Source organism: Larus michahellis, chromosome 7, assembly GCF_964199755.1.
Source record: "Larus michahellis chromosome 7, bLarMic1.1, whole genome shotgun sequence".
NCBI lineage: Eukaryota > Metazoa > Chordata > Aves > Charadriiformes > Laridae > Larus > Larus michahellis.
The window spans coordinates 4,835,704-4,859,527 of record NC_133902.1 but is presented as its reverse complement, the minus strand read 5'-3'; the positions used below and the strand labels follow the sequence as shown (position 1 = coordinate 4,859,527).

The window sequence follows — 23,824 nt, the reverse complement described above, 5'->3', positions numbered from 1 at the left end:
AGATGAGAAGCTCTTCAAAGCCCTATGTCTAGAGCAAGAAAAGAAGCTAGGTTTGAAGAGCAAGCAGTAGAAAGTTAAATGGGAAGAACTCTGCTCCTGCAAGAGTTAAATGATCCCTTAGAGTAGCCCAGGAGGCTGGTTGGTGTTAACTCCGTGCAAAGTTCAGTGGAGAATATGCTCTGATGTCCTGCGTGATACTGTCTCTTCCTACTTCTTGTTTACGAGAAGCTGGCCTGTTTTCAGAATAAGCTTCTGAAACATCCTTGGTAGGGAGGAGGATTGGGATGACAAAATACTTATTTGCATCTAGAAAGTAAGCTGCAGCAGTAACTATTCAAGTTGGCTTAGTGGCTGCTGCCTGGTTTTGGTTAACTTCAGGAATTGCGCTGGTGAGAAGCGAGGTCTCGGGGCAGGGCTGCGCAGTCCCTGTTGTGCCTCAGCACATGCATTCTGCAGCAGCACTTCAGTCGCATACTTCAGATGCTGCCTCTGCAAAATGATGAAGTGAACTTCCGCTTTTCCCAGTAAAATGCCTGTGGTACGTGGGCTGCTTAGTTGTTTTAGTTCATCTTTGTTTAACAGTAGCAAGAGCTGTGCAGAATACGTGTAGGGCATGGAAATGGAGAACTGAGCCCCATCTACCCTCTGCTGTTGGAGGGCAGGAGGAGGTGGGGAGAGAGGGGAACGAGGAAACCAGCTTCACCCATGCCTGGTTTGATGCTGAACAGCTATTTCCACTGATTTGAGAAGGGCGTGGGGAGAGAACCAGATGCTCTTAGGAAGTTCATACCATTGTTAATAATGTAATTCACAGATGGTGGTGAAGGCCTTGAAGAGGCTTTCATGCAGTACTTATGCTCTGTAATAGACAGATCATCACATAAGGGCTCACAAATAGAGATGACTTAATCCCGAGGACGAGTCTACAGTGATGTATTTGATAGTGGCCCTGCAGATCATTGTAACCTTTTTAAACAGTGAAAAGCCTTCAGGATCCCTGAATGTTGAGCACTACTCCAGGATTGGACTAATCCCTAATTAAATTGTCAGGATAAAATGTTAGTACAGCTTTGAGACTTTTCCAATAAAAAGTGGCTTTTGTGAAATAAAAACCCAAGTTCCTTTGTCCTGGTACAGAAATCAATACAGATAGCAGAAGTGTGAAAATCAGGTTGTACAGTGCCATCTTGTTAAGAGGCAGTTCAGCTTTTACTTCCATTTATCTGGTTGGTCTCAGAAGCAGACCTTGTGTATGTTTTCTTCTGAATAGCTGTTGGTACTTCTTGACAGCTAAGGAGAGCCATTGTGGGTTGCGTGTCCTCTTGCTTTTTAAAAGAGAAGTCGCTCTTACCTATAAGCTTTACAGCAAATGAACAGGCTGCTGCTTTCAAACATGCAGAATCCGAGAAGTTTTAGCTCAAGTCTGTGCAATTAAATTCAAATATTTCTATGTTTGTGAGAGACTTATTGATAAGGTCTTCACTGACTACTGGTCAACTTTTTTATTTGCTGTAAGCTATGTAACTAAAACTGTATATTAGAGACTTTAAATAATACTGGCTAGTATGGTAGCACTGGCAATCAGAAGTTTCAGATAACACGAGGGCTGATCTTTGCTTTGTTGTTTGCTGCTGTCTTTTTCAAGTGTAGCTCCTCCCTTCCGAAGAAATATTTCCATAATGATTTTCATTATTATTCTGAACTTCTTCAAGTTTAAAATGTGTTCAGTAAATTGGCTTCTTGTGATGTTTGTCATGTGATGGTTCATGAGCCCTCAAGAATGTGCTCCTGTGACTTCGGCCATGTATTTGCCCGTACCAGTGCGGGCTGTATCATGTGTTCTTGTTGGTCTTGCATTTTAAGCTAAGTAGTGAAGGGGGTGGCGGGTAGTAAAAAGGAAGACTATTTCAGAACTAAGCTACCAGAAATTCTCAGACTACTTAATTTGTGACCTTGTTCACTAGTTAAATGCAATCCAAGATATTCTACCTCTTCAGTGTTTTCACAGAAATGTTTTCTGTGATAGAAGCTGGGGGGTTTTTTCTTACTATACTCTTTAAAAAAAAAAAGGGGGGGGTAAATATGCTTTGGTAAAAGAAGTATCTGGAAAACTTGGGAGAAGAGGGTTTTTTTTAACTATTTTTTTTAAATACCTCTGTGAGGGGTGTGTGCTTTAACGCAGAAAGTTGGAAATTATCTACTCTGTTCCACATCTTTGCATATATCGACTGTGGCATCTGTAAAGCAATATCTTTATTACTGCAGTAAAATGAACAAAGTTGAACTGGCTGTATCTGTGCCATGAGTTTACTGTTTCTGCGCAATGGCCAAAGTTTTTGAGCACTAAAAGTGCAGTTAGTGAACCTGTGTACAGCTTCTGATCCCACCGCCAACGTGTGATGTCTGTGTCCATGCCACCTCTGCACGGTGGAAGCTGGGCCCTCCGAGGGCTGAAGACTGACAAGGTCAGACTCCATATTAGGTTTGTTGTAAGCAGTGCTTTCAAGCATTTGGGCGTCCTTCTATTTAGCTTTAATTTCCTTCCTTGACACCATGTAATAGTGTTTTTCAAATACATATATGTACTGGTACTGCCATCCAGTCCTCTGTGTTCTCCCCTCATCCCCCTTTGATACAGCAGACGCCGTTGGGTATAAATCAGTGTTCTTAACTCTTTGAGATCAAGGCTTTACAGGAGAGATGACTGTCAGCTAAAGTTGTTCAGTGCCCTGAAGTCTCCGCATGTGGATGGCCTGACAGTAAAGCTGTCCATCTTTAGTAGCTTTCATTTTTCAGCAGATGGGCTGTGCTCTAGAGTTCACATACTATTGGACTTTTTTGTACTTTTTATGTCTGCGTGGGCTAATGCATTTCTTTAGATTTGAATCCAACATCAAAGTAATATTGGTTTAAAGCAGTGTTTTCTGTGTCACCTTTTTTCCTCCAAGTTGGATTTTATTTTCAGCTCTGACCCTAGTATTTGTTGTTTCATAATTTGGGGCTTTTTGCTTGCTCTTCACATTGTTTTAAAAAAACCAAAACAAAACCCAACCCACGCACAAAACTCTCTTTTGCTTAGCTCATACAGTATTTCCACTTGGCTCAGAAGATGTGGATTTGTGAGCTAGGGAATCCTCATTTGGCTGGTCACCCGAGCTTTCTGCAAGAGCATTAGAAGGATCTACAGCTTAAGTTCATCAGAGGGATGACCAGCTCTAGTTTTAATGAGATTTATTATATATGTACCTTTTGGATTCTATGGCTTTGGTCTTCAAAACAGCCTGTATAAACCTGTTAGTAAAAGCAAAACTGTTGACAGAAAACTGACTCTTTATACTGAATCTGCCCTGTGTTGAGATTATTGATTTTTGAAATTAAAATAATATCCCTTGTGCCATTGGTGTGCAGCTTATCTGTGTTGTTTGGCTAAGTGCTTGTATTCGTGCTTCCCTTAGCTCCTCCAAAACTCCTTCTCAGGAAACCACGTTGATCAAACCCTGATATCGCAGCTCAGGCTTGGAAGAAACAAAAGAAAAAACAAATCTTGATGTTGCAGTTGATGGGTGATTGTGTGTGAATTTTATGGATACAGCTGCAATCCTAATAGGAGAGATTGGAGGGTGCAGGGGTGGGTCTTGGCCAAACGCAAGTGTGTATTTTCCCCTAAAGTTGCCTTTGGCTTTCATAAAAGCTAGTCAGCATTTAATAATTTGAGCTTTGTTAACTTGAGAAACCTGGGAATTCTTGACTTGCTCCAAAACCAGTTCCTGTGAACTTTCAGCTTGTCAAATAACTGTAGGACTCCAAGGCCTTGAAGGGGATGCGGCGGTACTGGAGGGATATAGATGTGCACTGGTTATCGCTGAGTGAAGGCAGCACTGGAGAGCATGGGCAACACGAGCAGGGAAACTGGTGTCTGGAACAAGAGTATCTGGGTCAGTCTCCTCCAGAGCTGCAGGACATGTGAGACGCTGCAGTAGTCTGGCTTAACTTCTCTCAGTTCGATGACTTCTGTGCCTGTGTTAAACCCCTGTGAAGATGCAGGTTGACAGGCCTATAGCAGAGGTGGCCGGTGAACACAGTGATTTGACTTGTTCCCTCAAGATTCGTCAAGACTAATAACTAGGTGATCGCGGGAGCTGTGAAGAAGAATGTGGCTTGTCAATGACAGAATTCATTAGCTTTTCTCTGCTTGTGCTGGGTGTTTGTACATGCAGCAGTCGGGTCCGCTGAAGCAAATGCATCGCTGGGTGTAACGCCTTTCCTTTTTTTTTTTTTTCTTCATAAGTGTACCTATTAATGGAAGCAGAGTGCATAATGTAATCTTAAAATAGCTACTCCATGAATGCAGAAACATTCCACTTCTGACTAATCGGCCATTCAGAATGAGCATTTAAATATGCACCAGAGACTGAGCGGCGGCTTTCCATATCTGTGTGAATGGAGCTAGAAATGTATTGCAGCTCAGAGCCATGCAGGCATCTTGCTCCTTGTTTTCTCTTCTTACACTGAGATAAGCAGGTGTGGGGTAACTGGTTCTAGCCTGGGAAGCAGAACGCATATTCTGCTGGCTCTCTCTTTGGTTAGGCAAGCAAGCTGGTGGGGTTGTTCATTCTCACCCCCCTGAGCGAGCATCTCGGAAGGACTAGGCTGATAAACAGTCCTCAAAACCAGATTTCTCTTTCTCTTGGTTGTGAATGACCAGGAACACAAAGAGCTTATGGTCCGAGTCCTGGCTCTAGTGCATTGCTTGAAGAGCTTGGCAAGCGCCAAGGCGCCCGTGTGCGGCGTTTTTTCTCTGACAGGCTGCTCTGCAGCAATGCGTGCTGCTCCAGAGCCTCTGGCCCAGCTTCACAGTGAGAATAAGACACACAGATACGTCTGGGGCTGTGGGGTCAGGAACCGTGTGGTCTGTCAGGTCTCTGACCTCAAGCCTGTCCCAGCTTAAGGATTTCTTTTGCAACTGCTTGCTGCCTGCCCCGAGGAATCATAGAATGGTTAGAGTTGGAAGGGACTGTAAAGATCATCTCGCTCCAGGTGGGGTCTCCCCAGAGCGGCGCAGAGGGACAGAATCCCCTCCCTCGCCCTGCTGGCCAAGCTGCTGGGGATGCAGCCCAGGCTGCTGAGGGTTTCTGGGCTGTGAGCACACGTTGCCAGCTCGCATTGAGTTTCTCATCAACCAACACCCCCAAGTCCTTCTCCTCAGGGCTGTTCCCAATCCGTTCTCTGCCCAGCCTGTATTTGTGCTTGGGATGGTGCCAGGTTACACAGTGCTCCCTTCCAGGGGACAAGTGCTATTGGAAGTGGGTATGGCCTGACCTGTCAGAAAGGGACATGCTTTCATACAGCCACTTTTTCTCACTTTCTCTCTGCTGTAGCAGGGAATGGGGGTGAGACTCTTCGTGGGATTCCTTTGCATCTTCACTGAGTGTGTTTTGGGGTGGTTGTTTTTTGGGTTAGATATGCATCTTCACTGGATTGAACTGTTGATGCTTGGTGTGTAAGGAGACAGCCCTCATGGTCTGCGTGTGCCAGGCTGTACATTGCATCGGTCTCTCCTGGCAGGCTGAGCACTGAGGATTCAACGCCAAGGGAGCTGCCTGGGTCAGGTCAGCCAGGCAAAATCTGAAGAAGTGATTTTCTTTTGCTGACCAGTGTTGCTTTTCCAAATACTGCATGGCCTCTGGGACTATAATTTTATAGCCATCTTATTTAGAGCTGACCTCAAAGGCAAGTTCTCCTCTCCTCCCAAAATGCAGGATTTTCAGAGAAGGGCTTACACTGGTTTAAGGCTGCTTTATCTTAGTATAGCATAAACCTGTTTCTAGTTATCTTAAGGCAGAAAGTGACTGGGGGATTTGGATCGGATTGGCTGATTGATTCCTCCTGATTTAAACAATCCATAAGGAGTGCCTTTTGCCCTTACCTAGCTAATCTTGGTTTCCTTTTCTGGCATAGGCAGTAAGTACTTACTCTGCACTGTCTCTTGCAGCAGGACAAAGTTCTGGGAAGTGCCGTACTCTTAGCGTTGACTTCTGCAGCTCTGCTCTTCAGGTGGTTATTTATGCAAGGCACCAGCCAAAGGGAAGGGAGAGTTTTAACTGGATTAACCCCAAGAAGAGAGGGTGGGGATTTAGAGATTAAGGAACCAAAGGCAGACAGCAATCACTGACTTAAAACCAGCTGTAAGAGAGCCAGTCTCTACAGACTGGAAATACAGTCCTTCCTTACCTGCACAGTGTCGAGATTGGCAGTGTTTTAACCTTTCAGGTATTAGAGAAGATGGTCTTAGGGATGCAGGGTCTTAAGGATGTATGGTGTTTTCCCTTAAGACTTGTGTATTGATGGGAAACTGTTCATAACTGGCACCTCTTTAAGGAAAAAAAAACTATTGAAGCACTGAGTGCTCAGATGAGATCTTAAACCTGGCACTCAGGAGGTGTGTTGGTGGCTTGCTGCGACACAATGAGAACATCTGGTTTCAATAGACTTGTAGCTCTTCTAACTTCACACACTCCCTTTTTACACCTTCTACCCTTGCCCTAAAGTGTCTCAATCGTCCCATATATTTTTTTCCACTGATGCTGTTATGCATCCCCTGCAGGGAAAATCCTAGTAGATTACAGGATTGATAGAAAGATTGGGAGGCACGGGAGAGATCAACAAAAACCGGTTACTAAGGAGACATGAATTTTAGCATTGTGTCTCTAATGGCCAGTCTGCCGAAGGGGAAACAGATGGTACAAAGGAGGCTGGGATTATATAGACAAGTACTGCAGGGCCACAAATCTGATACATCTATTGAACCAGGGGTCAGGCACATCCAGTCTTGTGCCAAGACTAATGGGGTTCCTTTGCCTTTGGCACAGTATTTCTGTCCTTCTGCTGTTAAAGGCTGTTTTGGACAGTGGGCTTCTGCACGAGCCATTCCTGCTCCTGGGAATAGCCAGGTTTGGCATGGAGAGAGTGAGGGCAAGTGGCTATATGGAAACGTGTCCCCTTCTGACAGGTGAGACTGTACCCACTGCCACTTGCATCCTGAGAGGGGAAAATAACCAAACATTAACGCTGCATTCTGGTTTAGTACAGCTTTTCTCCTGTTACTGATGTACACGTGTAGGAACGTGACTTCTTTTCTACTCTGGGAGAATGGGAGGACGGGTGGTGGCCACAGTCACTCCTGGCTTTTGACACAGCCTGGCCTTTATTGCAATATAATGTTTCGCAGAGGCTTAAATTTCAGGAGTGATGCTCCTAGCTGTGTGCTGCTCGCCGGGCGCCTGGTTCCCCTGCGGCTGCCTGCTCTCCGGAGAGAGACATGAAACGACACTGCTGTTCTGGACTGAGCAGTGGGTAAATAAGCAAAGGCAGAATTCGTCCTGGCCAAGGAGAAACAGCGCTGGAGTTGCTTTTTGCAAGAGGCTAATTAAAATCTCTTTTTCTTGTATTTAAACTTTCAGGCTCTAGAGAGTGTTTGCAGTAAACAGGACACTGTTTCATTAATAGATGGAGAGTGCTAGATGACTACAGTACTAGAATTAATAGCTTGACAGCATTTCCGTTTTTCCTCTTCTCTCCTCCTACAGCAATTTGGACTGATACCCAAATAAACAATAACAAATAGATTTTTGGAGGAGCTGTTTGGGAGAAATAACAAAAGTCAAGGGGCACTCGTTACGCAACTCTGTCCTCCTTGTATTTGACTCATCCAGAAAACCCTGTTCTTCTCCTCAGCTTCATTTTCCATTCCCTTTTTTTTTTTCCTTTTTTCTTCAGCCTCTGTTGGAGGAGCTGTCATTGTATTTGCTGCCTTCTTTTTGGTCCCTCGGAAACTGCTTAGACCCTTAAATCTCCAGTTGTCTGTAGACGTGCAGTGCTGAAAGAGTGCAGGCAAAGCTCTACTGTGGAGAAACAGTCTACAAGAGCCTATAAACCATCTTGTATCAGGCGATAAAATGGCTCAGCACGCTGGCTTAAAATTCCAACAGCATGAGACTAATACCTGGGTGTATTTTTTAAGCAGTGAGTGATTATGGGTGGTTTATAACTGTTATGTTCTAGTTCTAGTAGCAGTGGTCCCCTGCCAGAAGTGGGGCAGCTGGGAGGCTGTTCTGCGTCCTGGGGATGCAGGATGTGAACAAGGAGTACACTTTGTACCTTGTGATTCTCTCTGCAGTGTCTTGCCAGGGAATATCTTCAGGCGTTCCTTTCCCTCTGCTCTCCAAAGACTCAGCTTTGTGTCCTGCATGTACAGAAAGCTGTCCCAGCAATTCCTTTTGAAGTTTTGCCTGAAACACTTGGGTTTTTCTCCTTCCCCAAACGGAGGCTAGAGGTGAAGAGACTTTCCTGCCAACTCCTCTTCTGATATAGTCTAAATTCCTGCTGTTAAACCTCTACCAGCTGCTTCTGTTCTAGATGTGTCACTGCCATAGAGCAGAGACTCCCCGGCTGTGCTCTCCCTTGAATCCAGAGTTACGCAATAGCAGCCTGCGAGTGCCAACGCAGACACGGCTGCATCCAGACACGCTGTACAGCGTAGTTGCTTGGATACCTCCTTTTCTTGTTTTTCTCACAAATGCTAGGTAACAATTTGCAACGTATAATTGTACCATTGAGCGCAGATTCAGGTTAAGCAATGTTAAGAATTTGAAATATTAATGACTTCCTCTCCATATTGCTTTTTAGAGGTTGAGTATTGTGGGATTTGAAATGATTGAGTGTTGCTCTGCTTCCTTTTCAGAGCATTTATTTAAATAATTTCCCACCTTGAGACACTTTTTTCATCCAGAAAATTATCCTTTAATTACGGATGCAGTAGGCCAAGGGCCCTAAGCAGCCTGGCTGCTGGTTCTGATAGTTCAGGTAGGTCATGAAGATTTCTGCGTTGCTCCTAATTCATCCTCTGTGTCGTACGTTCGTTACGTCAAGGGGAGATTTGACAGGAGCTTGCAGGGATTGGATCTCGGGGAAGCTGAGTGGGTGAGAGTCTCTTCTACATGCTGGCAGGGAGCAAGACGCTTGCGCATTATGGCCAGCCGCTTGGCTTTGAAGCGTACTGCCGAGCTGGTATGGGGTGAAGATACAACTTAAATGTGTCTCATCTACATGGCCACATGTGCTTTCCTCTGTGTAGTTTAAGGCAAGCTGTCAAAGTGAAAAGCCTGTGCCTGGTTTTGCTGCTGCTGACCAGGAATTAGAGTTTTAACAAGGGTGATGTGCTGGCACAGCTTCGTTCAGTGGACGCAGCTGTGACATAAATAGGAATGGTATCCAGATAGCTCTATTCTTGTCCTGTTACGGGAATAATAGATTTCATATATGATGCAGATCAATCTGCATTGTTTTAGTGACCCTACTACATGTTCTGGGAAAAATCAAAGCTCTGGAGTTGTAACTTGAACCGTGTCTGCACAGAGCCCTACAATAACTCCATGGTTTTTAATGGAAATAACTGTAGCAGGGATACAAATGAGGCTGCTGTGAGTGTGCACCAAGGTAAACTAGATGCTAACAGGAAGATGGCTGATTGCAAGACAAAGACCCTTCCCTTTGCAGTGTACCTCCCTTCCTTCCACCCTCCTCCTCCTAAAATAGCCCTTCAGCATGAGCAGTGAAAACCAAATATTTCCCTTTTTTAAAAGCACATGTAATATTTGTTCATTTCAATGGGAAACTGACTTAGTGACTTAAACCAGAAGCTGGTGGTGTGCATCTGCTACACCTGCTCTATGTCCTTATTCCTTGTAATGTGTAATAGTATTGCTCATGAATGATAAAAGATTATCAGCTGCAGTTCCAGGTGTCCAGCTTCTCTGTGTATGGCTCTTTATTAGCCAGTTTGCTTTTCAGGCTCCTTCAACCTTGTTTAGTTCTAGCTGTCTTTTTTTTTTTTTTTTTTTTTATGAATGCAGCAGTTCAGGAGACTCTCTGTCCCCATTGGAAACGGGCCCAGCTTCTAAGGCGAAGATGTCAGCCCTTTGGGTGAGGAGGCGCACATGGCTGTGCTGCTTCTGAAAGCTCTTGGGTGCATTGTAAGGATGAACAAGATTTGTGTTTGTAGTGACAGGTAGTGCCTGGAGAGGGTCTAAGGTGTGAGTGTCCATCCTTCATAATTGCATAGGGACAATTTCATGCATGTAAATGTGTCACCCTGCATGAGTGGCTAATGAACGGCTGCTCGCTGTGGTAACCTGCGGAGCTGGGATTTCATTTTAATCACAGACTGTTCGCTGTGTAGAAGCCCTGCCCAGAGATTCGCCAGTGTACACATACGTATCTTTGACTTGGGGTTTGTCAAACTACACCCTTGACATCAGCAGCTGTTCCCAGTATGAAAACTGGAGTTATAGTGCCTGTGCTTATACAGCAAGTGAATTTTCTCACACTTGTCCCATCACCATTTGTTATTGTTGTGGGGAAACAAATGCTTCTAGGTTTTAAGATTTCCAGTGGACAACTTCATTAGCTTTGCCTAAAAGGAGCCTCAGCAGGTATCTTCGAGGTTCTGGGAGGCATTAAATCTAGCAAAGCATCATAATTATGTTTAATATCTGTCTCTTCTGTCGTACTTGCACAGCATTGAAAGGCTTTCTGAAAGTTAGAGGGAGGGTCTACTCCGGCAGATAATAGATTTTGCTTCTTAGTGTCTGTAAATGTCTAGAGATGGTGACAACTGATAGGCTACGACACAGTTTTAGAGAGATGTATAATACTCCTCTGGTGTAGGGATATTTAATGGGAATATGTCTCTACAATGTTTGTATTCTTTTTTTTTCCCTTGGGTGTGTCTCTGATTAAGGCAAAAGCCGTTGTACTCCCCATCAGGCAAGCTTATTTCACTGCAGAAATTCAATTGACGGTAATCTCCTTTTTAATCTGTTGTTGTGGTGTAGTGTAGCAGGCTGTGTCACACTGTATTTTTCATCCTGACTCTTGTTGTACCAGTTGGAGGCTTCTAATTTTTGTCTTCAAGTGTTTGAGTTTTATTTCTGCAGTTTTTAGTAAGGCCTCATCTAAACAAGGTTTGCATAAATCTCTTAGCTCCAGCAGGAAGATGAAAGCTTTGATAAGGAACTTGTTTTTTTTCTCCCTCTATAGAGCAGGAGCGCAATGTCTTTGACCTAAATATACCAATTACTGACACAGCAAAGTGATACAGAAAACAATCCGGAAGGAATGCCAACCTCTGAATGAAAACTTGGCTGCAGAAAGCTATTGCTTATGTGGAACCTCAAACGCAGAAGAAATGTGAGGAGGAAAACAGTGTTCATTCAAAACATTTCATGCAAATAGTGATGGGTGAGGGAGAAACGGCTGGAGAAAGCTGCTTGTTTACCCCTTATCCCTATAGCTTTGGAGAGGTAAAAGCATTATGCAAAACACAGCACCGTTCTCCCCCTTCCCCTTTGTGGCCTAGTTTGCTCAGTTTAGCTTTTTAAAGAACTTTTATGTCAAACTTAAAAGCTTCCTCGTAGCAGCTTCTATTTTTAAAACGAGTTTGATGGCAAATGTAAGTGTTTCAAAAGGTGGTTATGAGCTAGCTCTCTAGAACACGGTAGGTGACTTTATTAATTAGTTTCTTAATTTTTAATAATGGTTAAGGTTAACCATCCCCAGAGACTGAGGGATTCTGAAGTGAACTGGTTTTCAGTTCAGCTTTGAGACCTATTCTCTATACGTGAGTTACTTGCACATCGCTGCCAATGAGATGGTTTCCATAATATACCAAATAAATCGTTTCACACAAACTGCTGCAGATTTTTGGTTGTCTTTGTTCTCCATGTTGCAGCTGTGGAACTTGCAAACTCAGGATGCCCATTTTTTTTGTGGTCAAATCACTCTTTTTAATACCAAACTGCTACTAGAAACAGTCAGGCTGGAAATGGTACCAGGTACAGTTCAGCATCCCTCTTCCAGCCGCGAGAGCTCTAGCTGGTGAATTTGTGTGTAGTCTTGGGCTTCTTGCAAGAAAAAAGGGAACCTTTCATCAACCCAGGTTTTCAAGTCAGCCCTTGTTTCTTTTTACCAGCTGGAGTGTTGTTGCTGGCACTTCAGCTTTACTGCAAATGCAGTATGTGTGGGCTTTTTGCTAACGCGGTTTATTTAAGAGATTGATACAACTCAGACTACTGTATGAAAGTCTCTCTGCTACAGAAATGTGTAATAGATATTTGGCAGTCTGACTCATGCATTTGTCTTACTTTGTTCCAGCAGTGGATGATTTGAGATTATTGCTAGGACCAGCCTTGTGCAGGGCCTGCTGTTGAATAGGCATCTGTCTAATACTTCATCTTGGAAGGTGCTGAGCTTCGGTTCTATGTGATGTCCATGCACAGATCCTGGTCCCTTGGCCTTCAAGGGCCTCTTATTCAGTTGCTTCTTTGGGCATCTAACGCCAGTCCAGTGCGGATGTCAGATACCCCATACCCCAGGGCACGTCACCGTGTGTCTGTGTCAAGAGTTGAGTTGAGCCCTAAGGAATCTGAATGTGCAGTGGGTGCTCTTATCTCGAGGTGACTTATGTTGCGTTAGGGGAAAGGCTGTGGCTGCAGTAATGGCACCCTCTCTGCAATACTCGACCAGCCTGGGTTATCCATGTGTTGGGCAATAGTTGAGGGTGGGTGGTTTTTGTACTGACTTGCCTAATACTTGCTGACACACAAGCAGAGCTCCTGTATGGAGGAGCTTGCAACGCGCTGTACAGCTGTAGCCCAAACAACGATACACTGGGAAATTGGTGGATGCTATGAAGAGTAGCATTTGCATGGTTTAACAACTGGATTGATGCCTGGATGCACAGCCTCTGATTTCACTGAAGCAGCTGCCTTCTTCCCAGCAAAGGTCACAGTCGGCTCAGAGGCTCTTAGCGTGTATTTGAACAACTGGATGGGATCTAGCCAAGGAAGGGTGGGCAGAGAACTGGAAGACTGCTCATTTAATTACAAGCCTTTTCTTTGTAGTACCTCCTTTGAGACTGGGTCCAGAGTTGTTCAGATGATGGTGGCTTGACAATGTCAAGTTAAAAGCCTCGTTGATGGCGTGGCTACATCCGAATGTTGCTGCGGGTTTGGGGGGATCTATATTAACTGAGTTTCTGTTGTATAGATAAGAAGCTGCCAGTTGCACTTCTCTAGGAGAGCTGAAAAGGCTTCAAGTTCTTTGTCTCATGTAGCTTCTCACAAAATAGCTTCTGCATTCCAACTCTTGCACAAGGCCCCTCTGCCCCTCTTAATAAGGATCTTTTAAAAAAAAGAACACTATTGACTTTGAAAATTAACAGCTTCAGGAAATGAGCGTGGTTTCACATCTACCTCTTGGTTCTGCCTTCCTGTGAGGAATTCAGGATTGCTCGCTGCTGGTGTTTGTTGCTGTGCAGAGGATTCCTGTAAAAGGGGAAAGCATACCGAATAATGAAATTGCCCATCCAAAAAACAACACTTAGCCAAGATTTAGAAAATGGAGAAGGGAGAGAGAAGTTCTGTAATGTCTCAGGTGTGCACGTCACAGCTTAGGAGCAAAATGGGGTGAAATCTGGAATCCTTGTCCTGTCTTTTAGTCAGTGCTCTCTTGATATGGGTGGCTGTGGCCACTCACACTCCTGGTAAAAACGCTCCCCAGGCATTGTCTATACAGTCAGGTACTTTGGCACAAAATCTTATGTAGCAAGCAGTTATTAAATTGGAATCTCTTTTAAGGCTTGAAAGATGTATTTTTAGGGTGTAGTCGCTGTGAAATGTTCCTTGGTTAATAGAAATACAGTGAATGTTAGATGCATGACTTATGCTAATAATCATATCTCTTAGAGTAAAAGAACTTGCTGTGATGTTCCTGATGTTAAATACAGGCAGGCAGCTCCAGTCCTTCTATGTAAGAATGCAGATTGAATCTTGTTTATCATTACATCAGTCTGCAAAAGGAGATTTATAAGAGCAGAATTGTTTGCGTGACATGGAGTGACTCCCATTGTATAGAACAGAATAGCACTCAAAAATTTCTCTCCTCTCCCTTGCCCTTTTGATGACAGATAGTTGGCAGTGGATCAAAGCACAAACAGGATTAATGTTTTGCATATTCTGTCCTACATGGCCTGAAAGGAGCAGAGATGGAATTTTTCATCTTTCACTTTAAACTGCATTTAATATCGTGGCCTAGTTTAGAGCTATGCGACTCATTCCTTCCATTTCCTCCGAGGCTTCTGTTTCTGGTCAAGGAAAGCAGGGCATGACTCCCTCTGGAGCTCATCAGTGCTGCTCAGCTTCCTCCTCGTCGCAGGCTGGTGGAAGAGGCTGGTTTGGGGCTGGAGCAATCCGGCATCGGGAATCTCCCAAGTAGCGTTTGTGGAAGCCGCTGTCTCTTGCACCCATTGCTGTGGGTACAGCAGGGGTGCTCCGGGGCACGGGGAACCCGGGGCTGGGGCAAGATCCGAGGTTCTCCGACCGCCTGTGCGAAGGCAGCTTTAAAAGCTGAAGTGGGTCACTGCCACGGGCCACAAATGGCTGGTTTCAGTGTCCCCAGATGCTGTCCAAGCATGTTCCTTCTCAAAGTGCAAACTGCCTTCTCAAAGATGTCCTCAGAAAGGAATGTTTACAGATTCTGATCCACGTTTTGGCAGATGAATTGTTGCGTTGGCAGCAGTACTTTCTCCTCTTGGGAAATAAACTGAAAATGGCAAGAAAATTTGAAGGTGCTTGTTCTAGTAGTCATGTCAGTACTGGAGTCATTTCCTTCACTGAAGCTTGCACTTGACCATGCATTGGGCACGTCTTCTCTGTCCTGCCCTCCCCTCTAGTGGGGTGACTTGTCATTGCAGCTTGGTTTTGGCTGACAGTTACTAAGGAGGTTTTGGGGCTGTTGTGCAGTTGCAGAGTTACACAGTGACCAGAGCTGTGGGACGGGTATGGTGTACACGGGATGGTAGCACAGACTTGCGGAAGAGAAGAAATAGTAGTGGTGGGAGATGTGAAATATGGGAGCATTGGCTTTAGCTCCTTTCGTACTGAATGCCCTCAGTCCATGAGAAGGTATGGATGCATTTGCAAAGGAGATAGTTGATGGGGTGAGAATGATTCAGATATCTGAATCTGACCACTCTATAAATACCAGGGGAAGGAGCAGGCTGCAGGCTGGTCAAGAGTTGCTCGTGAGAAGAGGAGGAGGTTAGTGAAGGTTAGTTTTGTTCCAGAGAGCATCCTGGGTACTGGCGATGGATCTCTCGCTCAAATTGCACTTGTCTGCTGTTCTGTTTCTGTAGACAGACAGCTCTATTCTGGACAGGTGTGCTTCTCACACAAAACTGCTACCTTTATGTGTAATATTAAAGAGATCTTGTAAGAGCTTCAGCAGAGACAGATGGTAAATTGATTGGGCCATGTCTAGCCTCCTCCACACAGAGCTCTTGAGGGCTGAATTTTGAGTAGAGCTAAGATAATGATCTCCGTATTTCAGGATCTGCTCCTGTCATTTGTGGGACTTTCGGCGTACCAGGCTTGCCAGTTGCTGTGATGAGGATTTTTTTGGCATGTGGAAATGGCCATTCATTATAATACTAAAAATGTTTGCATAGCTTGGGTTCCTGAACAGCGCAGTAGAGATTTCAAGTGCTCTTTCAGTTGTTTTACCTTACTGTGGGTTTGAGGAACTTGTTCTCTAGCCAAATGTATGCTTTTGAGCCGTTTTGGCTTATTCAAAAACCCCATCATGTCTTTAGCTGTCCTGCCTGTAATGAAACCTCTTCCTCTCCCCTCTGACCTCTAAGAGGTAGGGAGCAAGAGGAGCTCCCCCCCCAAGTCAACTTTTTTTATCAACCCACAGAACTCATGGTCTGTCAGGATCTGAGAGGTTCCAGCAATAACACCCACACCAACTAATGGTGTTTTCAACAGGACTTGAGATAAATAATACATTTGTTCGAAGGAATCTAACTGCACAGCTGATGCTGGCTTCCAGTTTCTTGTCTTGCAGATCTTGTTTAGGACACTTAGCATGTCACCAAGTCCTTAAGGTGATGCAGCATCCTGGATGAAAGGCATGGGGTTCTAGAATCTTACGCTTGAGTTTTTTCCATTCCCATCTAACACCACCGTCCTGACGCTGTGAGGCCATTACATCAGGTCGTGCAACCCAAAGTAGTGGGATGGAGCTGGGGATTGGGCAAAGCCAGATTGGTGGTACCTGTAGTGCCAGTGTCTTTCTCGGTTTAATGGGGCTCTGATGATGGTGATACTTGAGTGACTGACCCTTCAGAGAACTCAATCCTCATCCTGCACATCTTGTGTGCGTGTTATATTTGTGTTTCCTTTTTAACTTCTGCTACGAGAACTTCTAATGTGTGGCTCTGTTGAGGAGAACCCATTGAGCTGTGTAAATTCTTAGAAGATTTGTCCATTGCACATAGCAACTGGTAGTGTAAAGGGTGTGCCACATTCGTCTTTTCTGCAGGCAGATCTCTAGAAGCTAGTGCAGAGTCTGCTCAGGATAACCCAGAGGGACCCATGCTCTCAAACCCAGGGGCAATAGACAGCTGTCCGTACTGGCACAGCCCGAGGAGAGTTTAACTCTGCATGCTGTACCTGTTTGCCATAGCCGGTGTGTGGCACTGAGGAGGTGGCCCGTGTGGCTTCTGTGGTGACATTGGCTGCCTGGCTAAGAGAGGCACTGTGTCATCTCAAGGATCAGAGCGATGCGTTTCACCATAGTATTTTCCACTCCAACCTACTGGGAATTGCCTGTGCTTTTCAGCACTGGGGTGAGAAATGAATAGACACTCTCCTGGGAAGTGCTAGTAATTAGGATTACAAATTTAGTGCAAGAGGAGCAAGGCAAGCAGGTCTCAGTATTTAGGACTGAAGCAGACTTTGTTGTCTTGCTCTAGAAATGCAGGTACTTAACTGCTTTCATGCACGCAAGATAGTTAAGCACTTGCCAGCTGCTTGGAAGTACTTGATGCCTTACTTTTGCAAATTTAAAATGCTGGTGTTATTGCCTGTCAAGCCAAACTGCAGAGTGGTCCATTGGATAGCCACTGCCCCTGAGGTGTTAAGCAACACAGTTGAAATGTGCGGAGACTTTGGCTGCGCGAGGAGTGTGGATGGCCAGGACAGCTGGCCAGTCTCTGGAGCTGTGGACAGCAAACAGTCTGGCTCAGATAGGTCCTGGGCCAGTGCGGTTATTGCAAAAGCTTGAATAATGGAAAGTGACTCTATGCCATTGGATTTTTCTTTAGCAAGGCCAGTCTTGGGTCTGTATCCCAGAGAGTATTCTGGAGTGTCCTGCCAGCCAGGGAATGCAGCTGAAGCTTCATCTCGGGAACAAGGGCTTGGCTCCCTGGTCTGAAAGAGGCTGCTCATGTGATGGCTTCTCTTCATCTGTGTACTTGCACCCTTTTGAATGACGCCACAGCTTGTTTTCTATCGACTGTGGAATTCATCGGTGTTTTCATTTTGAAGGGGTCAGGAATGCCAGCTTCCTTATCGAGTTGCTGAGCTAATTGGAAGGTATGATGAGTAGAAGGTATTCCTGCCAGCTCTTGCTTGTTGTAGATGCTCTGCAGGTTTTAGCTTGAATTTGTGGTCGCAGGTGGCTCCAAGTGAACTACTTCATGATGGTGTTCTAGTTCTGTTCTTAGAAATAGAAGACTAGTAGCAAGCAAGCATTTTCTAGTTTCTTATATCTCACAGGTTCAGATAATTTAAATAACAGAAACAGAATATCCAGCAGGAGTATCTGCATTTAACTCTGCGTTAAAAAATCAAGTGAATATGAGCTTTGCATGCAATAAGCACAAAGAATGTAGTTCAGAAGATTCTCAGGAAAAAACATCCGTTTATATGGTTATCTTACGGAAACAACTTTTCCACTCCTCCCCTTGTCTGAGATTGACGCTTATATGTGTTAGTGTCTGTAGCTTTTGTAATTGTGTCTGTTCCAGAATCTCTCCCTCTCCTGTTGCTTCCCTTCCTCTCCTGCCCTGGGTGGCAGGTAGGCACGTGTACTCTTTGGTGGGGCTGAACCAGAGGCCCGAGGGCACGCAGTTCCTCGTTTCCTTTTTTCCACCGACTCCCTTTGGAATTGACATTTATCTCATTCCCCAGCCTTCCCCATGCCCATGAAATCCGCTACACACCTTCTCTTAGTTTCCATCTGTGTGCTGTGGTGTGTAAAACAGAAAGCAGCGCATGCATGATAGAACATCTTACAAATGGCTCTCCTGAAGCAAGCTGAAGAGGAAGAAAAGGATAGTTTCCCTTCTCAGAAGAGCTGTACAGTCTCCCCTGGGATGATTCATGGGAGAACGTTATGGGAGCCTATCACAGAGGTGTTTGGGCAGGGGCAAGTGCTGGGGAGGAGAGCACGGTGATGGCACTAGTATACATTGCCTCTAAGTTCATCCTTGTGTGAAACGCCATCACTTTCTGCTAGTTTGGCTTCAGAGTTTCAGCTCTTCTGCAGGTGTTTGCAGAAGAGCAACTCTGGACTTTCTTCATCCCTGCTTTCCTGTTTCAGAAGTGCAGTAGAAGTGCATCACTTTGTGTTTAGAAAGTGACCCTTGAGTTCAGGAGTAATAGAGGCTACAGAACATGATAGTTCACTCTACTATTGCCATGATATAACTCGTGCCAACGCCTTTGTTCATGAGAGGATGTGTTCATCTTAAGGGATGATGGAATGAATGATAGAAGAAGGAGAAAAATGGAATAACTGTGCTGGAGCTTGGTTAAAGTTCGATAGAAAAGAGCTCTGTAACCAGTTAAAAAAACCTGAACACTTCAGAGAATTAAGTGCCTACCACATGGCATCGTTAGTAAAATGTTAAACACCCCTGCTGTCTCAGTGGCAGAGGTCTTTTGCAACCACCTACTTGCTGGTTGGTGTCTTGAAAAATCACCAAAATACATGGCACCATACTGAGGTCATGCTCTTTACTGTGGGTCAATTCTGTGACGCCCCTGCCCCGGCCAAATGCTTGGTGTGTTTTAAAACGTGTTTGCTCCTGAGACCTACATGACCGTAATAAGCTTTCACTGATCAAACAGATCTTATACCCCATCTCTAGCCAGTGCCTGGCAGTGCATATGTAAATGTACTGTGAAGCAGAATTAATTGCTGAGTTCTCTCTACTGAGGTATTGCTTTGGGCTTTAGTAGGTAGGCCTAGTAAAATTCCATAGCACGTTAGAGATTGTGCATATTAATTTTGCATCTAAAGCAGCATAGTATGTCAAATTTCCACTTTTGAGTCTTATCTGCGCTCACCCAGCCCTATTTGGCAGGTTTATTACTGGCCGTTTTTTTGTATTCTTACACTTGATTGCTGACACTGGCCTATGAATTAATATGATCTACATAAAGGTAATAAAAACCCCTTAGTTTTTTTTTACCCAGATGTAAAATGTGTGTTTGGCTTTTGGCCTGCCTTCTTTGGTAGGGGTCATTGGGAGTCCATGCAACGGCATTCTCAATCCTGCAGTGGCAAAAATTCTTGTAACATTGAGTTTTTAAGAGGGTTTTGAGAGAACATGAAGCGACAGCTGAGCAAGAAGTGAGTTCCTTTGTAGTGACAGCTACGTGAAGCAGCAGTGAGAATTTCCTTTGCCTTCTACAATCAAACCAGTGAAATGCAAGTCTTTGGATTCTGCATATATTAAAGCATATTAACTTTTTTTCTCCTTTCCTATGTATGCAGGAGGCAGACAGTGGGGAAGAAGAATGCCGGTCCCAGCCCAGAAGGTAAGATTGTCACTTGAGGCTTGCAAGAGTCCTCGAGGTTACCTTTCTCTCTGAAGTGTTCCACAGGGGTTTTGTTGTTGTTCTGGCACGTTCTGCAAACAGGCATCATTTTCTGCCTGTTGTTAATGTTGCACAGCTGTCTTAATGTGTACTTTACTGAAAAATATATTTAACTATGGCCTAAACGATGCTCCCGGTAAAGGGTTTGCTGCAGCAGGAAACAGGAAAAGTCAGATCACACTGAAAATATTTATGGGGAACAGTTCACAAAGATGTCAGTGAATATATTCTCCAAACTGCTGTTTGCATCCAGGAAGCGGTGTCTTGCCTGCAGGCACGTTCTGAATAAGGTGGTGATGCACCACTTCTCTTTGTATGTGGAGACTTTGCTCATATCTTAGAACAAATCCTGGTTGTGTTATTCCTTAGCTCCCTCCAGTTTCATGTGTTGTTTCTCAGGATTTGGTCCATCATCAGAATATTCCGAGAGGAATAACCATATTAATAAACTTGTTTGCTGGTTAAAAAGTTTCTGTTGCCATCAAGAGCTGAATTGGATTGTTCTAGTTAGCAGGAGTATCACAGGAGAGACTTCAGCAGTGAGAGTCATCCTCTCATTGTGTTTCTTCATCTCCTGATTTATGCCCTTGTGTACATCTTTGGGATTTGTGAAAAGTTCTATTTCTAGAACCTGAAGTACAGGGTGATCCTGTGCCATAAGGGCACCTGCTGCTTAAAACAAGATGTTCAATGGATGTGTAGATATTTGCTACTGATGCAGGTAGTCAAATATCTACTCCAAAGCTAGGAGAACACTGAGAATTTACAGGACTCTATTTTTTTTTTTTTTTTAATTGGGATTGTTTTGGGTGGAGGTGTTCACTTTTGTAAATGCCAGTTTCCATTGCTTCAAGAAGAACCTTTTTTGATAAATGCTTATCTCTAAAAACCAAACAAACATTGAAACTTGGCTGATTGAGCGGTGACAAGTATTAATGGCTGTTTTATAATGTAGTCATAGTCTTAAGGGTAGATTTGTTGAAGTCTTGTAAGATTTATCTCCTATCCTCTAAGCCATCAAAAGAATTATTTCAGCTAAACTTAATAAAAGCAAAACCTGTATGTACTAGGTAACTTCTCCAGCAGCAGGAGCACTTTCTTGTCTTAAAATGTTGTAGTCAAATTCTATGAAAGGTGTAAGATTCCCTCCAGAGGGAGTAAAGGGGAAGTGAAGGTGAAGTAGTTCTCACTTTATGAGCTCTTTGGCTGTTACAGTTCTTTGCTTAATGTTGTTTGTGTGAGCAGGTAACAACGAAAGCCATAATTTCTAGTATTTAAAAGGCTTGAACAAGATTTGGCCTTTGGGTTTGGGGCCAACTTGGATCAATCTGCAGAAGAAAAAGCTGTCGTGATTGTGCATTCCTGTGATTTCAGTGGAGTCCTGCAGTTATGTGGCCTGGAGAAGGTGGCTGGTCTGTTTCCTTCAGTCCTCTACCCTTGAGTGACGATTTAAGAATTGCTGTTTCTTCATTTTACAACTTTCATGACTGAGAGGAAAGCTGGAAAGCACAATTCCCAAAGGCTTAAACTGAACTCAGCTAAACTCTGATTTTTAATTTCACTCTTAGCCTTCCAGCAGTCACAAGATCAACTTATGACTTGATCTCGGTATACATAATGTATTGGAGGGGGTGGGAGGTATTTAATTGTTGTGGGCACGTAGCAACAATTGTAGGTTAGGTTTCAAACAAGCCTTTTTTAATGTATTTTAAATAACTTCCTGGGGTAGGAAATGACAACCTGCTGTTGATGTGGTGATCTGAACTCCGTGACTCCTGTTGCTGGGGTCAGAGAGCTAACTGAAACCAAGATGCTTCTTAGGGAAAACAAGGGGGTGGGTGTTAAATGTGTTTGATTACAGCAGGATAAAAATAATAGCCAAATGTGGATAAGTTGTCAACCTGGAGTCCTGCTGTGGGGAAGCAAAAGATGTCTATAAACAGCTTTTGAGTATATCTAACTCCCAGTTTTCAAGGGAACATACCAAGTAGCAGCTATTAAAAATGCAGACAGTAAAAAGGCAATGGACTGAGTTTGGCTTTGAAAGCAAAGGTGTTGGCTGCAGTGTCACCAAAGTAGTGCTCTGCAGCAGCCTGACATTCCGAACTGCCTGCCTGGGCAAGGCTGGGCTGGGGAAGTTCTCCTGAGGCGTAATTTGGATGACCTGGCTGTAGCTACCGTCAGTGTTCAGGGGATTTTTGCTGTTTGTAAAATTCTTCTGATGAGGAGTCCTTTTGTCTCCTGCACTCATGTAAAACTTGTTTAAACAACACTACCTCAGGGTAGCATGGTTGGCATCAAGCGTGCCCAAACTCATCAACTGGACATTGAATGCGAGAGCACTACTGTGGCTAAAAGCATGTTTGGGTTAATAAAGTAACGTTTCAGGTTTTGTTAAATAGGATGTCAGTGCATAGAGATGTTGTGGTGCTCGCAAGGGAATTAGCTTAAGACCTGAGCATAAGCACATAGACATGTCAGAAGATTTTTTGCAGTGATCGGTCTTGAAGATCATTGAGCACAGGTTTGTTTCCATTCTCCTGAGTCCCCATGTCTCTGCATAGTCTATGGATTGCTATCTCAAATGAGACAAATGTTCCATTTAAATCCAGCTCAACAGCATTGCTAGTCCTGTGGCTAGCAATTTCTAGATGATAGCTTCTTGGTTTAGGTTTCTGCTGTTTATCCTTTCTCACTGATGATATAAGACTGGTAGTATGACAGCAGGAGTGACTACTGCTTGTTGAGCAGAGGCTATGAAGAGCAACCAGTCTAAAATGTCCTCCAGAGAAGCAGAGAAATTAGTTTCAAACAGGAGCTTCAACTTGTAGGTAGGTACATCAAGATCCTCGTACCTAAACCCAATAACCTACCTGGGTGCTGACCTGTTTGTGCTTTTTAAGATCGAACACCACAGAGGACTGGGATTGCATGGACTCGAGTCTCGCAGACAAGGGAGAAGTAGTGCGTTGTTTAAACTGAAACCTGCTCTACAGAGCAGTCGAATGGGATGGCAAGTCTGCACTTGCCTCTTTGTTGGAGTTTGTGTGCGTGAAGAGGGAGCACCGGCACAAGCTCAGTCAATCCTCTTCCCTGGTGTTGCCTGCCCTTGGCTTCTGCTCTCTCAGAAGGGCTGGCCCTTCCTATAACACTTCACACTCTAACGCTAATGCTCTTAAGACTGTTTCTGCCAGCACCGTCACAGAACGAGGAGTTTTCTGCTTTGTGAATTAGCAGAATCCACTTAGAAGCTTTTTTCCAAAAGATGGAAAGAGCTATTAGATGTGCAGAGAGTTGATGCACGCTCTGCAATTACCCTTGGAAGGTGCTTGAAACAGTATTTTCTGGCAAACTCTTTTGTACTGATGCAGAGAGGAATGGTTTGTTTTCCTACTTGAGGAAAGTACTTGGGTATAGTGAACACGGACCTAATTTTTGTAATACTTCTATCCGTTACTAAAAACCACAGCAAATTAATACTGCAAATACCTGAAGCTGAGCAAATAGGTGAAAACCAGCTTGGTTTCTGGAATATATTTTTTCTCAGGCCCAAGGCCTGCTCTGGGGCAAGCCCAGGAGGGTCTCTGTACCCTGCCGCAGCTCTGACCCTTCTTGCAGTTTATGGGTGAGATCCCCAAACCCCTGACGGGGGTCCAAGTTCTTGCTCTGGAGTCCCCTACCGAGCCAGTCCTTGTTACCTGTCTAACTCTTGGCTAATGGGACTAAGACACAGTACTGCACAAGCAGATGTCCTGAACAATATATTTGTTATGTTTATTACCTTCATAGCTACGTTCCAGACATTTTTATTAGGCTATCTGGAGGCCGTACAGCCAGCTGGCCCATGCATCTCTCCTCCTGTCCCCAGGCATGCTGCTGCCACGCTGAATGCACTCTCAATGGGCATCTGTGTTAACAATCTCTGCATGGTCCTGATGTTGATAAAACTTACCTAAAATGCATGTGTATTGAGCTTGGAGTTGTGTTTACACCAACTGATACATTGACGTTCAGGTTTAGTGTGCTCCGTGCCAAGGTTG

General features: G+C 44.3%; 1 protein-coding gene across 1 annotated transcript in view; it reads left to right on the top strand.

Moving 5' to 3' along the window:
• SSH2 (slingshot protein phosphatase 2) overlaps positions 1 to 23,824 on the top strand; it is a 103,625-nt gene that overhangs the window by 15,143 nt on the left and 64,658 nt on the right. The window contains 1 exon segment of the mRNA XM_074593790.1: positions 19,681 to 19,724. Within this exon segment, the coding sequence (XP_074449891.1) occupies positions 19,681 to 19,724 (44 nt within the window).